The following is a 16,000-nucleotide window of genomic DNA, read 5'->3' on the forward strand; positions in this document are numbered from 1 at the left end:
AACAAGGTTAGGGTAGAGTCTTAGCCCAGGCCAGATCACTGGAACAGGGTTAGGGTAGAGTCTTAACCCAGGCCAGATCACTGGAACAGGGTTAGGGTAGAATCTTATCCCAGGCTAGATCACTAGAACAGGGTTAGGGTAGAGTCTTAACCCAGGCCAGATCACTGGAACAGGGTTAGGGTAGAATCTTAACCCAGGCTAGATCACTGGAACAATAGAAACATTAGAACAGCATCCATTGGTTTGGATGTTTCTTTGTCGTTTGTATTCCTAAAACCTCTGCACCTTTCCAGCTTTTCTTTGTTATATTGTATTACAGAATGACAATGTATGTGCGTTTTGTTGTGCATAGAGTTAACTGTTCTAATGCAAGGTTATTGCATTGCTGAAAAAAAATATTTTTGTATCAGAAAGTATTTCATATCTTTTATGTGCAATATTTGATGCACTGTTGTACCTAATAGTAATTAATAATTACTATAATTATTACTTTATGTTGTTAAAATTTCTTATAGACTTTCATCACTGATTTAGATTTTTATTTGTCAAGGATATTTTTTGCTGATAAAATACTTTTTTTTATGCGGTGCTTATTTTCCAAAGTTTGTTCACTTGTAAGCCAAATTTGCAATGTTAAATAATGGACACTTACAGAGTAATACTAATTTAAGGCAGGGCAATAAAAAAGGCACTGATTTATCTAATAACAAACATTTGTTAAAGCACATTGCGTTATTTTCACTTTTAAAGGTTATCTTGTTTTTTACACAAATCTGTAAACGATTCGACATTTATAACAGCATTGATAATGTTTATGACTGTTGTTTTCTAGCTGTGGTTATTTCTGTTCAAGGTTGATGGAAGACTAGCGACTACAATTACCTCCTTAACTGGAATATCTTTTTTGAGTTATGAACAGGTGAAGGGGTTAATAAATGTAGTCATGTCTGCTGAATAGTTTTATAAGTGTTACATAATGTTTTAGAAGACATTTATCCGAATGAATGGTATAACATAATATAGTGCATCTATGTGAATGAGTGGTATATAATGTATGCATAAAGTTTTATGAAGAAATAAACACTACCCAAGATATCTTTTTACCAATGTCTACGCTTAGTTAACTAAGGGTTTCTGTTTTTTGTTTATTTATTATATCAATAGTTTCCCATTCATGTTTCTATTCCCAAAACCGTGGCATGAATAATTTGAATAATAGTTTGGCAATTTGGCCATGTGCCAGCTATATGTTTTGGGTGTTTTCCACAAAAAAATATAGAAAATTAAAAGTAAACTCTTGAATATGTGAATTGTAAGGTTGGTATAAAGACAAAGCACCATTTCTCCTGGCTGGATTAAAGTATTGTATTTATTATTTGAATCTAATAAATCATTTTTTTCTCTTGTTTAACAAAATAAAATGTTCCACCTTCCAAAATATAAATATCCTGGAGCATGAGACAGTGCTGATGAGGTTTGTTCCACCGCGTCATAGCTGCCCACGAGTGACATCTTGGAGGACCAGCAGCAGGGACAGACAGGCTAACACAGTGACTGTGCGTTGTTGGACAAGTAGTCACCTTTTGTAGTGGACTTGGAACGGAACTAACGGGAAAACGAAAAAAGCATCTGATGCAATTTTCCGATGTCGCCTCAGAAAAAATGCGATGCATGACATAACGGCAACAAACCCATCTCGTCTACATTCTGATGCTTGTTTCTTTTTTTCTTTCTTCTATCTTCTATGCTAATTCAACATTGGAAAAACATGTTATAGGTCTCCCGAAGAAAAAAACGTATACATTTAATAACTTATCAGTAAACACCGATCTACCAATGCGATTCACTCAACAGAAATAAGCATTGGTCTTATGTCAACATGCCGCAAGTCATAAGTAGAATTTTTTTTGAAAAAACATTTAAGTAAACTTGATCTTATGACAAAAACAAATCTTAAAATTGCATAAACAGGTTAACGTAAACCAGGTGTTGGGGAATCTTCCCCCCTCTTTCAAAGTATGAGACAATCTCGACAACATGACAAAAAAACTATAATATAGATATTATTCATAATCTCAGAAGACGGATTTTTAAAAAGCACCTACTTTGATACCGATAGTAGTTTGGAAACACGAATGGACAACACAAACAGATTACATACTTTAGACACCTCTTGAGTACGATGGCATTGCTTGGTGTAAATTAAAATAATAAAAAGAAAACGTAGGCTTTTACATCAGGGGATCTGATCATAAATAAATTGTGAAAGAGAACCAACAGCGCAATGTAAAGCAATCAAGCTAAATTAACCAGATTAACCATTAATTAACATAGTTAACTGAGCAATAGCATATAGAAAAAAAGGAATTGACGAGATTGAATCCAAAGGGTTTAAATAAAAATAAATATAAACACATATCAACTATCTTATGGTGCTTGCTGGTCATGAGATGCATATATCGGAAAACGTACAAAGAAACTACAAATGTTAGTTGTCTGAAGGCATGGAGTTTGGCCCTCACCGGGTACATGGTGATTCAAGTCTAGACACATGACAGTTTGAAACACACATACACACACACAAGTGTGCGTCGCCGTTTTTTATATTGAAACATTTGGACAACACAGAGGGGGAAGGGGGCACACAGAGTGGACATGAACGTGTAAACTATGTCCACTTCCATCCAACCCACGGGAATACCGTTGTCCTCTTCTCCTCGCCAACAACAACAACAACAACCACAACAACAACAGATCCACTTCAATTGTCCCATGGGGACGTGTCATCTAGAACAACAACAGAGGTGAGATCCCAAACGCGGCGCTGCGTCTTCCACAGTACAGTGGCGTGAGGTCCGACTGTTCCAGAGACTGACGAGCAAAAAGTGGGGGTGTCCCAGGACAGCCAATGACAGTCAACTGCAGTGTCGGCCAGTAGGAATGGAGGAGAGGGTGAGCGGAACTGGGAATAGATTTGGAATCAGTTGAGAAAAACAAACAAAAAACAAGGGGATGATCTTTAGGCAATTTCGTTTCATCCGCCCCAAACCCTAAGAGATCAGGGAAGTGTGGGGGGTTGGGGTTGGACCAAGTGGACATGCTAATTCTAACCAATCAGCTCACGGCTTCAACGTGTGACCCCCGGGGGGTCCGACGACGCCGTGGCGTGGCGGCGGTAGCGGCGGCCGCTTCTGTCCCGTTTGGGGTTGGGTTTTGTGCTCGGTCGGCCTAGGACTTGAAGACGTGCACGGCGCGCACCACGTACTGCCTGCAGATGGGGCACTCGCTCATGCGCTTGCCGCACTTGGTGCACGTGACCATGTGACCGCACTCCAGCAGCACGCAGTCGATGACGGCGTCCATGCAGATGCGACACAGGTTCTCGTCCGACGCCAGCGGAGAGCGCACGCCGTCTGAGGGAGGGGAGGGGGGGAGGGCCAGAGCTGTCGTTTTTCATTTCAAAGAGGGGGCACTGCATGATTATTATTATTATTATTATTATTATTATTATTATTATTATTATTATCATTATCATATCCTTTATTTATCCAGGTTAGTCTCATTGAGATTAAAATCTGTATACAAGAGGGACCTGTCCAAGATGGACTGCAGTTCACAGTTCCAACATAAAACACAAGACAAAATACAAGTTCAATACTAAGTGCAATAGTGATAATACATAAAGATCATTGACAAAAACAATTGCAGTTTCCAATGGATTCCGATGTCAAACTCTTAACAACAGCTTTAAATTCACTGAGAGTTAATAGGTCCTGAAGCTTCAGCTGCCCCTGCAGGTTATTCCAGGAAGATGGTGCAAAAACCTTAAAGGCATTTTATGTGATGGTGTAGTGGCTAGGGGGTCGGAAGGGACTGGGGTGCAATCCCCGATGTCACCGGGTGTTTCTTGTAGGCATGCTCGAGCTAAAAAGCCTTTATACCCGAAAGGCTCAGTCATGACATGCATTTCAATTCACTTGCAAGCAGTGAAGGATAAAAGCCTCTGCTAAATGACTGGGTGGTGAATAGGAATGGGGTGGTGATTTAGCTCTAAAGACTAAAAGCTTTAAATACTAAAGCTTCAAGACAGCTCCAGTATAAAGACGAAGGCAGGAGGGGTCTTAACCGACTCTGTAGAGATTGGTAAGACGTTGTAAATGAATGACATGGTGGTATGTAACGGCTTTGGTCCTTTGAGATGCAATGAAAGACAAAAGAGGACCAGCACCTCGACACAAAGTCGGAGAGTGTCCGGGGAATTCAATTACTAAGTGGGAAGGAAATGAGCAGGAAGCTCCTTATATAATGAATGATGTTACGTTTATATCCAGGAGGACTTTGGGATGGGCTCCTCTACAATATAGACTAGATGCATTACAACAACTTTACAGCACAGTGTGTCAGTGCCAGGAGAGGAGCGGGGGGAGGCCTTTAGACCCATGGTCTTACCTCCAACGCCACTGTTGCAGATGGATGGGGGATAGGCTACAACTTGAAGAAAAATACAAACAATAATTATTATTCTGCAGCAATACACAACTTTCAACGACTCCACCATATAGAATACTGCATAATTATTTTCAGTTAATAAATAACGTTTGATTGAATATTTAACAAAATAATCAGGGTAAAGACTCTTACCTGCTGTTATAGGGTTGCTGACATTCTCCACTAGAAGAGAGAAAAACATCTCAGGTCACGATCTAGCGACGTTCAGAGTTTACCTAGACTCTGCATAGCCTCACCCCTTACCCCAACACACTTCTCTTAAGCACTTATTGTTATTGTACGTCCTGACACTTAATGTACGCACTTATTGCATGTTGTACGTCCTTGCACTTCAAAATAGTACTTAGCATCGGGCAGCATCTTATCCTAGCTATCTTTGTTGTATACAGGGAATGGGTTAACCTAACGATTGTAAGATCCAAGTGCTTGGCACTTGGATCTATGTAAATGATACATCCTTACTGTACTGACAGCATTACATTGTTTCCCTTTCTTCTGACTTATTGTAAGTCCATTTGGATAAAAGCGTCGGCTAAATGCCCTAAATGTAAATATAAATGTTGCGATATGCGTGCATTTATAACGGGGTGCACCCACTGGGGGGGGGGGGTCCTTACTGGATTTCCTGTTCTGCAGGTTCTCTCTGTACAGTCGGTGGACGCGCTCCAGCAGCTCCCACTTCTCACAGCAGCCCGAGTAGTTGACAAAGTTGCGGGCCAGGATCTCCTTCAGCTGGCGTACCGTCAGCATCTCGATGGCCTCCTCCGTGTCCAGGTCGGACAGCGACGCCCGGATCCTTCTCTGGGTGGCCGGGCTCACCTGAGGAACGAGAGACGGAGGGAGTGAGGATGGAAAGAGGTGCTCTGGGGTTTGTCATGGTGATGGGAAGTATGGTTCTCTCTGTGTCTTCTTGCGCGGAAATTCTTATGGTTAGGCTCGAGTGGGCTTAATGACAGCTGGATGTTTAGGGCGTTAACTGAGTAAATTAAAGTATCACCGGTGGTAAGTCGTAGGGAAACATGATCAGATTTTACTGATTGAAAGTTGAGCCACCTTCCACAAGTCGGCAACCACAGCAAAGGTAACTTCATCTCAAATGGTTATTTTTTTCCTGTTTAAAAAAATAATCAGCTAAACTAATTTTGTCCTATTTTTAGGGTTATCAAATAGGAATGTTCTTAAAAAAAAGGGAGAAAGACGACATTAACGGGGGATATTTTGGAAATGTGTTTTCGTAAACAGGGCGATTCCCATTCCCTGCAGCCGTGAATGTGGTTACCTCCATGATGTGTTCAGTCTCCTCCAGGTTGAGCAGTGAAACGGTGGGAGTGCTCCCGTGCCCCTGCAGGGAGGGAGACGGGGGACACCACATGAGTAGGGGACATCGATCCGGACCAACATAACGTCAGGATGAACACGACGCAGGGAAAGGGGTGAGGTCACGGGTTTTAATATCGCATCGATCAAGCACGAGGCCTTCTCCGCAGACAGCCCCATGATCAATAAAAGGGAATTCAAAACCATATTTCATATGGTCAGACTACAAAACGATTATTATCACTAAACTCGTGGAAATAAGGTGTTAGCTCCTCAATTACTCAATTACGCTTGAAACACTTGATTAAGGCAGAGGTAAGTTAATCAATATCTAGGAGTTATAGTTGGATTGATTATCTTGATTTAATTAATGTCTAGGATTTATCTTGTGATTTATTATTTTTGATTTAAAAATAGGTTTTTTAATCAATCTCTAGGATTTATAGTTTGATTTATTAACTTAATTCAAGCAGGGGTTAGTCAATCAATGTCTAGGAGTTAAAGTGTGATTTATAATCTTGATTCAAAAATTGTATATTTAATCAATGCCTAGGACTTATAGTTTGATTTAATAAGAGGTTGGCAGAGGTAAGGTAATCAATGTGTCTAGTAGGGATGCTTTATAGTTCTCTACTCAGGCATAAGTCCATAAAATGCAAATACAAGCAGTGTGGAGGTCAAATGTGTGTGTGTGTGTGTGTGTGTGTGTGTGTGTGTGTGTGTGTGTGTGTGTGTGTGTGTGTGTGTGTGTGTGTGTGTGTGTGTGTGTGTGTGTGTGTGTGTGTTGACCCTACACACTTCCATTTCACAACAAAATGCTGTGATCAGCTGCAACAACAACAACAACAATCCCAACAGCGTAGCCCAATCGATAAAAAAAATCAATAAGTGGTGATTAGAGGAATGATACAGAGCTGTTGTCTCATGCACAAGAAGCAGTAATAGTAATAGGAGCAGTAGTAGTAGCATTCGTTATAGTAGTAATAGTAGTAGTAGTAGTAGTTGCATTAGTAATAATAGTAGTAGTTGTATCATTAGTAATAGTAGTAGTAGTCATAGTAGCATTAGTAATAGTAGTACTAGTTGTATCATTAAAAATAGTAGTAGTGGTCTCAGTAGCATTAGTAATAGTAGTATTAGAAGTAGCAACTTAGGTAGAACAACAACAGAGTTAGCCAACTCGGTGGCTAGCTGCTTCCTAAGTGAAGGTGTTTAAGAGAGATTATCACGAGGCGTTCCCTGGCACGTTGAGCCGCGCGGAAAGCAATAAGCTAATGGCTTGAAGACAGCACTATGTGTGACATCACACCTGACCATGAGCCCCTATTTAATTACCAATGGGGCCCAGCTCTCGCTGTCTCTCTCCCATCTGACCTCCTCTGATATTGCCAGTGAAAGCAAGACATTCCTCCGTATGGAGCTCAGGGACGTCGTCACTAATGGCTCTCTGGCTAATTCCAAAGGCATGTTCACCGCCCGAGGACTTTGGGGGACAAGGAAGGGTTACATGAAGGTACGCTGTAGTGCCTGGCCTGCCTGGCTACAGCTGTGGCACATACAGGATCAGCTGGAGAATTACATAAGCAGCTCAGTGTAACGCACCTAAAAACAGGCAGAGGAATTAAACCCTGTGCAGTCTGGTCTGGTCGCATATACAGTATATACATACACTGTACATACAGCACACGTATTTGTACAGAAGGTTTGCTACCCCAACAAGGTGTTTTTTTTCTACCGCCCGTAGACTACATGTTTTACGGGTGATGTGTAAGAAACACGACCGACTTCTTGAGCCCTTCTGCCAGACTGAACAGGTGTGTGTGTGTCAGTTCTGCCCAGAGACAGACCACATGTATTTTTCTACCACCCGTAGACTAACATGTAGTCTGATAGATATGTACATGTACGTGTGTGTATTTATGTACAGTGTGTGTGTGTTTCTTATGTACAGTCTGTGAGTGAGTGAGTGAGTGTGTGCATATGTACAGTATATGTACAGTGTGTGTGTGTGTGTGTGTGTGTGTGTGTTTGTGTGAATGAGTGAGTGAGTGAGTGAGTGAGTGAGTGAGTGAGTGAGTGAGTGAGTGAGTGATAGTGATGTTAACCGATGACCAATTGACCGATGGTTGACCGTATCAACGTTAAACGTTGACTTATTGGAAGTTGGACGGACACTGCGTCTCTAGCCCACTGTTTAATTTCTCCTCAAGTCTTAATTATTCCCGCATGCAAGCGGCGGAGAATAAGATCTCTAAATTAATATGGACAGTAGACTAAACGCTCTAAGACTACAGTTAGCCATCTCATTCCAAGATCTTTTTGTGTGAAGTGAAAAAAAATTATCCCTCACACCCAATTTTTCCGTCTCCTCCAAACTAAACAAGCGGCGTCTCTTTTCGGAGCTGTCATTTTCTTAAATTAGCCGCGGCAATGTTTCAAATGAGCTGCTAACGCTGCCCTCTCCTCCGATTGGCCCCTGGTGAATCCCGCGCAGGGTCTGAACGAGGTCCACGCCACCTCGGACCATTGTGGGCGTTCGAGCCCGCTCTCTACACACGGTCAACTTGCAGTAAGCACGCCTCGTGTTTCAATTCAAACACAGGTCGTGCCGCGGTTAGAGCCACTGCCTCTCCCTCTTGAGTGTGTGTGTGAGTGAGTCGGAGGCCGAACAGGAGAGAGATAAGCAGAGTTAGGAAATAGCAGGCGGCTGGTGCGGCTCGAAATGGCTGTTATTTCAAATAGCACATTTTAATCTGATCGGTTAACCGGTTTCAACCGGTTAATGAGGCTCGGTGGTCGGTCAAGAATATTTTACATATTCGCCATCCCTAGTGAGTGAGTGAGTGAGTGAGTGAGTGAGTGAGTGAGTGAGTGAGTGAGTGAGTGTATGTACAGTGTGTGTCTGTGCGTCTGTCGGTGTACAGTGTGCCCATGTCCCTACCTGGCTGGCCGTCACATAGCTGCTGCTGGGGCTCAGCCTCCCGGGAGACCCCGACACCGACGGGACGGCCGACAGGGGCGGGGAGGCGTGCACCGAGGGGGGCAGCGAGCGCACACTGTCCATGTCCACCTCCCCCGGCTCCTCCTCCTCCCCCTCCTCCTCCTCCCCCTCCTCAAGCACCTCCTCAAGCACCGCCTCAAGCTCCTCCTCCAACTCCCGCGCCTCCTCCTCCTCCTCCTCCTCCAACGCCACCAACTCCTCCGCCTCCTCCTCCTCCTCCTCGTCCTCCTCCTCCTCCTCCTCCTCCTCCAGGGGTCCGGGCGTGTCTCCGGCCCCCTGGTGGCAGAGCACCAGGTCCACCAGGTCCTGCTTCTCGCGGCAGGTGTCGGTGGGGATGTTGCGCAGCAGCAGGTACTGCCGCAGCTCCTTGACGCGCAGCCGCATGAGGCGGGGCCGCTGGAAGGCCGTGCTGCGCAGCAGGTGGCAGGTGGAGCAGCAGCGGAGGTTCTCCTGCAGCACCGAGCACGGCGCGCAGAAGCTCTTCTTGCAGTCGCAACAGATGTGCTGGGAGGATGGAAGTGTGGGGTTCAAGAGTTAACAGTTTTCCACTGTTTAATCCCTCCGCCGCTTCCATTACCTCCTTCTCATCGATTTCCCTGTCACAGCAGCTCCCATCAGCCTCACTCAGCTCACACTATCTATACCAGCCAGCACCTCCTCTGTGCTACCTTTATCCCCCCCCTCCACCTGTTATATAACTCCTCATAAAACTCCTGCACCCTCTCCAATATCTCTACGTAGTTCTCTGTTACCACCCCCTGCCTGTAATTTATTTCATAGATATAAGTCCCACCCGGTTTCAGGGGGGGCGGGGGGGGGGGGGGGGGGGGGGGGGGGGGGGGGAGAGTATAGTGCGGGAGGAGGGATCAGTGTGCAATTGTTTTCGGATTAAAGTTCTTTCCTGTTTTTCAACGTTTCGCCGAAAATCGTTTAGCAAGTGATGATTTAAGGAAGGCGAGGACAAAGGATGCAGAACGGTGTGGAAACACATCGGGGTCTCTGGTCTATTAACAGAAGAGATTTGAGATTTGTCTTTAAGGATCAGGCAAGGGGGTTCAGGTCCAGGTTAAGTTGTGTGCAGACCGGGCCGCGATATTATCCTGCCAACCCGCCGTACTCTGTATCCCTTTATTCCTTACTTTTCTATTGCCAAGTTCCATGACTTATGATAAGAACCAAGATTTTATCCAGCGCTATTTACACCTTGCCTTACTAAGAGCTTCTACCATCAGGCTTAGAACGATTATACATCAATATGGATGAAACAGCGTTTAATGACTTGATAATGCTTTTAGAACCACACACTCCCAAAGCGAAGGATCGTTATCCATACACTATTCTTTTATAAAAGATATCTAAAGAAGAAAAAGAGACATCGTGAATGTATCTGAAAGTCCAGCTGCTGTGCTGACATTTGCCATGTGCTTCCCGTCTGCTTTGAACATTCAAATGGTCTGTCGGATTAAACAAATACAAACGGACAGGGTACAGAAAGGTCAATCCGGCAGCAGGATTCTCCCCCTGCCTTTCAAGTGCATTACACCCTCCAAACACCCACTCCAAACACACACTCCAAAAACATTCCAAAAAAACACTCTAACTACAAATTCCAAATATACACTCCAACTACATTTCAAATACAAAAAAATCAAAAAAATAGGTAATTTCCCAATTGATCGATCATGTTTATCAGCTCACTAGCGCTATCCAGGGACCACGATATCATCTCTCCACGGCCAAACACAAGGCGTGATGGGGCTGGCGTCAGGCTGGCCGAGGGGACCGCTCTATCTGCTCTGACTGGAGGTGCAGGCAGGGACGCCAAGGGGTGTCAGGTGGCTGCTGGAGCCCTCGCTAGCCTGCCACTGCCTGGGGAGGTTCTGATCATGGTTATTGGAGAGCACATAGGGATGAGGTAAGGCCTTGCTTCATCGTGGAGCGAAACCGGACTGATACTTAGTATTAATTTCCTATACGCACATACATCGGGTTATTTGTTTATGCTTTGTGGTCTAGCCACGGTTGTTGATTTACCTTTGATCTCCTGGACCACTCGTCTAGTAGCAATACAAAGATCACCACCATCCACACCCCCTCTGCTATTATCAATACCACCTCGATCCCCAGCACATGTATTGCTAACACCTCCATAACCACCACCTCCATCACCACCACCTCCATCACCACCACCATTATTACCATCCCCATAATCCCCATCACCACTACCACCATTATCACTACCACCTCCATCAGCACCACCATCCCCTCAATCCCAACCATTATCCCTACCACTTCCATCACCACCACCACCCCCACCACCATTACCACCATCACTATCAGCCTCACCACCACCACCACCACCACCCTTTCTCCTTACCTTGCGTCTGAAGACGGAGAAGGCCAGTCCGCAGGCCTTGCAGAGCTGCCCCGCGCTCCCTGAGCTGGTGGGGGGGTAGGTGGAGTACCCGGCGCTAGGGGCGAAGCGGAAGGGCCCGGCCCCGGCCCCGAAGCCCGGCGGCTGGGCCCGGACCGTCCCGGTCCCCATCACCTCGTTCAGCAACCCACAGCATGACGCCCACATCGAGGACGCCCCCGCCTGTGGACCACACACACGCACACGCACACGCACGCACACACACACACACACACACACACACACACACGCACACACACACACAGATACGGACACACACACACACACACACACACACACACACACACACACACACACACACACACACGCAGGCAGACACAGACATAAACACACGCACACACACACAAAAAAGCTTTTAGTTTGTATCGATTTCAGAACAAAACGAGAACCACATGCTGAACATGGTAAGGGTTAGAATGAGAGAAAGTGTGGAGAACGTGTGTATAACAACAGGTCTGTAACAACAGAGTGCAGAGAGAGTGTGTACAGAACAGTGTACCACCGTACAGTAGAGCGCCGACAGCGCCGTCATGATAGATATTTATAACCCAGGCCCAGGGATGAGCAGAGCGCTGTATCTGCTAGCTTAGCTTGTTGAAAATATCATTATCATGATGCACATAGGGGTGGGACAAGCAGCCTGAGTGAATGAATGAATGAATGAATGAACGAACGAATGAATGAATGAATTAATTAATTAATTAATGAAAATAAGTATTTCTAAATAAAAGGCAAGAGATGAAGAAGGAAGGGGTATTAATAGAGTGTAAGGGGGGAGGAGGATGGCCAGAGAGGAGTACACTACAGTATACTGCTTGCTCAGATAGCAAGCATCATTAGGGGGGCTCACCACAATGAAAAGGATTTTAATGAGTTTTCTCAGGCGCCCGCTAAACATTCTCCATTCACTCGGAACACCATGATCGACGCAAATGCAGAACGTTGAGGGATGACCGTGCAGCAGCAGAGCACCGTTGCATGCTAGCTCCCATCATATGCATGACATCATGTGTACCAGATCATGTGCACGTCCTCTGCTTTACAGACTGGGGCTCATGCTCTCTCCCAGCACAACGAACACCATCAGGACCACTAGCACCACCAGCATTATACTATACTATACTTATACTAATGAGTGTGGGCGGCGGGGGGGGGGGGGTACTGTTTCAGGCACCGAGCAAATCAATAACTGACATCAGCATACTGCACGGTCTGTCCTGTGTGTGTGTGTGTGTGTGTGTGTGTGTGAGCGTGTGTGTGTGCGTGCGTGTGTGTGTGCGTGCGTGTGTGTGTGTAGGAGTAGACAAGGTGGGTTACAATATGTTATTCTAGTCCCATTGTCAGCATTTTGTGTCTTTCCACCAGATTACTATGGAATATGGTTTGTTTTGAGGATAGTTTTCAGGCTTCTAGGGTTAGGGTTAGTGTACCAAGCAAGTGCAGATTTGTATACTTAAATAGGAGTCACAGAAATGAAGGGAACCAATCTGAACGCGCCACAATCGTGCTCGACAGCCATCATAAGGTTGTGTATTCTCATCATCAAAGTGATCTTTGGAGTTGACTACTGAGACTACCTAAGGTAAATCACGGTCCAACTAGACTCCATTTCTTAACATGAGACAGCCGCTTCATGGCTTACTGCCAAGTCAGCAATCATCATCCTCAATAAGTCTGATGGGTTCTCTCTAAGTCACTCCTAAACTAATTACTTTCTCAGGGCTGCGTTCCATCACTTCATATAGTAACTATGAACCATGCTTGGCCCCCCTACCACTTGATCCGGAAAATAAATTATAATAGACCTGCATCTAAGGGAATCCTCTAAAAGCTTTTGATTTAAATCATATGCCTAAGTATGTACCGTAGGTAAAACAGATCACAGTACACTATGTGTTTGTTCACTACGGACAGAATATATACATAAAAACAAATAGCGTGTGTGATGGGAATAATTAAGTTAAGAATATCACAACTGAGATGTAAAAAAAATACTCTTTGTTCTTCTAATTTCTGTTCAGCTTGTGCTTCTTCTGACAGCTTAAGCCCACATCCTTGCTAGATCTCCACCCAGGAGGCCACCATTGATGTCAGCTCGCTGTACTCCAAAAATGAGCTTGTGAGCTAGCTTCCTCTCTCAGGCTGAACCCAGGAGGCTACTGTGATAATAAAGATCTCCCCGCTCTCTAGTCTACCACTGAAGTCAGCTAACTCTACTGTGAATTCGAGCAAACGCACTTCCTCCCAATATGAGGGCCTGGAGTGACAAGACAAGCGTCTATCAACAGTCTTTTCAGTCATTTTCAAGGCACAAGAAGCTTTGAAAACCAAGATGCTTGCGAAGTTTTACATTATTAATTGCGCTTAATGCAAGTTTGATGTTTGCAGTCGATGATGTGATGTGTGTGTGTGTGTGTGTGTGTGTGTGTGTGTGTGTGTGTGTGTGTGTGTGTGTGTGTGTTTGTGTGTGTGTGTGTGTGTGGGGGGGGGGGGTAATGATTCAGGATTAGTACTGTGTGTACACAGAAATCAATATGTATTCACTAGGCTTTCAATTGTTCTTGGAGGGGGGTAGATGACAGCTGAGGGAATCATTTTAGTTGAAATATTCATCTATAGACTGCTATAAGCATGTTAAGACAGCCTAGGAAGATACAGCATCCCAACTGATAAAAAAACTCAACTAATGTCTATCGGATCCCAAACCACTATAATTCGATACTGTACAGATCACAGATTTATAGGTTGAATTGCTATTTTATAAATGTGTCACTATCTTTCCACTCTCAGCCTACGGTTTCCTATTTTGGCAGAGGTTGTGGTTTGCTGTGTGTTCTGCTCCCCGTGGGTAGAAAAATGCTTTTCAATTAAAAATAAAATAAGAAATAACAGGTCTAAAACATGCACTGCAACTATAATTTAAAGTCAGTTCTTCATCCATATTTCAGCCTATCCAATCTTCTACAGCTCAACAAATTAATAATTATTCTAATAATAGTATGCTTCCCCCAGTTGGTTCGGCCACAACTTAATATATGATTAACTTGATATATTAATAGTAATAATAATAATACATATTATTATGTACAAATATTATCATTATTATTATTATTATTATTATTATTGTGGTGTGCTGGTGAAATGTTACAATCTATATTTGGTGTTATTCTAGGTTTGAACTACCAAAGACAACTAAAAGGCACATTAGGGCCACCTCCATCAGTGTTTCCTTTTCTAGAATCTCCCACAATGCTGCACGCTAAAACGATGTCAGTCAATAGCTGTGTCTTGACAAGAAGAAAACCCTGCAGCTCACTGAAGCCTCAGCAGAGAGTACGATACGTTTCTACCACATTAAAAGCGGATTAAAGGTTTAGGATGAATGAACATTGCACTATTGGATGCCCACTGCTCGTGACTCAGGCGAACAATAACAATGATGTTCAAATGAGGAATCACAATTAGTGACAGTGTGCAGCAAGCACAGACACACACCGAAAGATGCAGGAAATATGGCATTGGGATATAAGCTCACATTGGAAAACCGGAAATGCACTTGCAATGGAGACCATTTGTTCGTTTGTAAACTTACGCTTGAGAATTAACGAAAGGTTTCACCGGCGATTCGGTAATCCATGAATACAAATAGATTTCCAGACTGTGACAACTTGCATTGACGTTAGGGTACCAAATTCCCTACGTCTTGCGTATCGTCCGAAAGTTGCAATTATAATAGCATCGTTTCATAATTTAGAAATACTGTTCGCTCAGAAGAAATCGCCACCATACCTTCATTGCAACTCCCGGTTGAGGAATTTGCCAAGTAATAGCAGAATGACGACCATTGCAAGGGCAAAGGGAATCAAACCATTACGTATTCCCTCTCTCTACCTCCCTGTGTAAAAAGATGAGGCATGACGTAATGTGCAAGGGAGACTTGACCAATCACCGATTCTACCGAGTGTCGGTTTTCTTAGTCAGCCAATCTCCGTAAAGATCTCACCAATGGGCGTGACACACGCTGTGCGTAAACACGTTTGGAGTCTGATTCCCAAGACGATTTGACAGCATGAAGCCAATAATACATGATGTTTTATAGGATTTTGAGCATGGCTGTCTTATAAGATTTCAAGCCCGGTAAGACAGTACACAGTGTACTATTCACTAAATGTCTGATGGGGTAACCTCCATCCAGTCGTCGCTATATGAAAATACCAAGCAGTCTATTTGGATTGAAAAGTTTCACATATTTATTGTATCACATATCATTATAATAAAGGTCACCCACTAACAGAAAAAATAAATTGTAGCAACGTTGACTATTTTTCTTTACCATATTTCCATGCAATATTTCATTCTGTGAATATTTGTATAATGAGAAGGCAAAACCATAATTTTTTGTGTTCTTGTGCTTGCAGAAATAACCATAAGAAGCATCAGATTTGCCTGTATGGGCAAATTATCTTTAATGTCCAGTTGTCTCGTGCCCGTGTCGGCAATTACTGCAGTATTCATATGAGGAATGATGAGGACCCACATCTCGTATGCAGCCCGCAACACGGGGTTTCAAGGAAAGACCTTTATCTACACATAACATGCCGCCAGGGGGCAGCAGATAGCCGTGATGTGGGTGCAGTACCACATATCAACACAGGACAACACTACTCTACTGAAGTAGGCCTACTGGCAAAAATAGGACGTAGATATTATTAAACTATTCATTCTGTTTTGCAATCTAA

At 43.9% G+C, this 16,000-nt stretch overlaps 1 protein-coding gene across 1 annotated transcript; it reads right to left on the reverse strand.

Moving 5' to 3' along the window:
* Nucleotides 1–1,351: 1,351 nt before the first annotated feature.
* Nucleotides 1,352–15,189, reverse strand: rnf34b (ring finger protein 34b). The gene is made up of 9 exons (XM_030354421.1): nt 15,051–15,189; nt 11,205–11,423; nt 9,032–9,331; nt 8,768–8,929; nt 5,789–5,851; nt 5,127–5,328; nt 4,642–4,671; nt 4,450–4,491; nt 1,352–3,413 (listed from the first exon to the last, which is right to left on the reverse strand). The coding sequence occupies exons 1-9, from the start codon at nt 15,054–15,056 to the stop codon at nt 3,229–3,231; spliced, it is 1,209 nt and encodes a 402-aa protein (XP_030210281.1). The 5' UTR covers nt 15,057–15,189; the 3' UTR covers nt 1,352–3,228.
* Between the last annotated feature and the right edge of the window lie 811 nt (nt 15,190–16,000).

The sequence above is a fragment of the Gadus morhua genome, chromosome 4 (assembly GCF_902167405.1).
Source record: "Gadus morhua chromosome 4, gadMor3.0, whole genome shotgun sequence".
In the NCBI taxonomy this organism is placed as follows: domain Eukaryota; kingdom Metazoa; phylum Chordata; class Actinopteri; order Gadiformes; family Gadidae; genus Gadus; species Gadus morhua.

Excerpts from the sequence above, each read along its gene's own strand:
- rnf34b (XM_030354421.1), bottom strand. Across the intron at positions 5,852-8,767 it reads GCTATGTGACGGCCAGCCAG|GGGCACGGGAGCACTCCCAC; the intron begins GTAGGGACATGG and ends CCCTCCCTGCAG. Across the intron at positions 4,492-4,641 it reads CAGCAACCCTATAACAGCAG|TTGTAGCCTATCCCCCATCC; the intron begins GTAAGAGTCTTT and ends TTTTTCTTCAAG.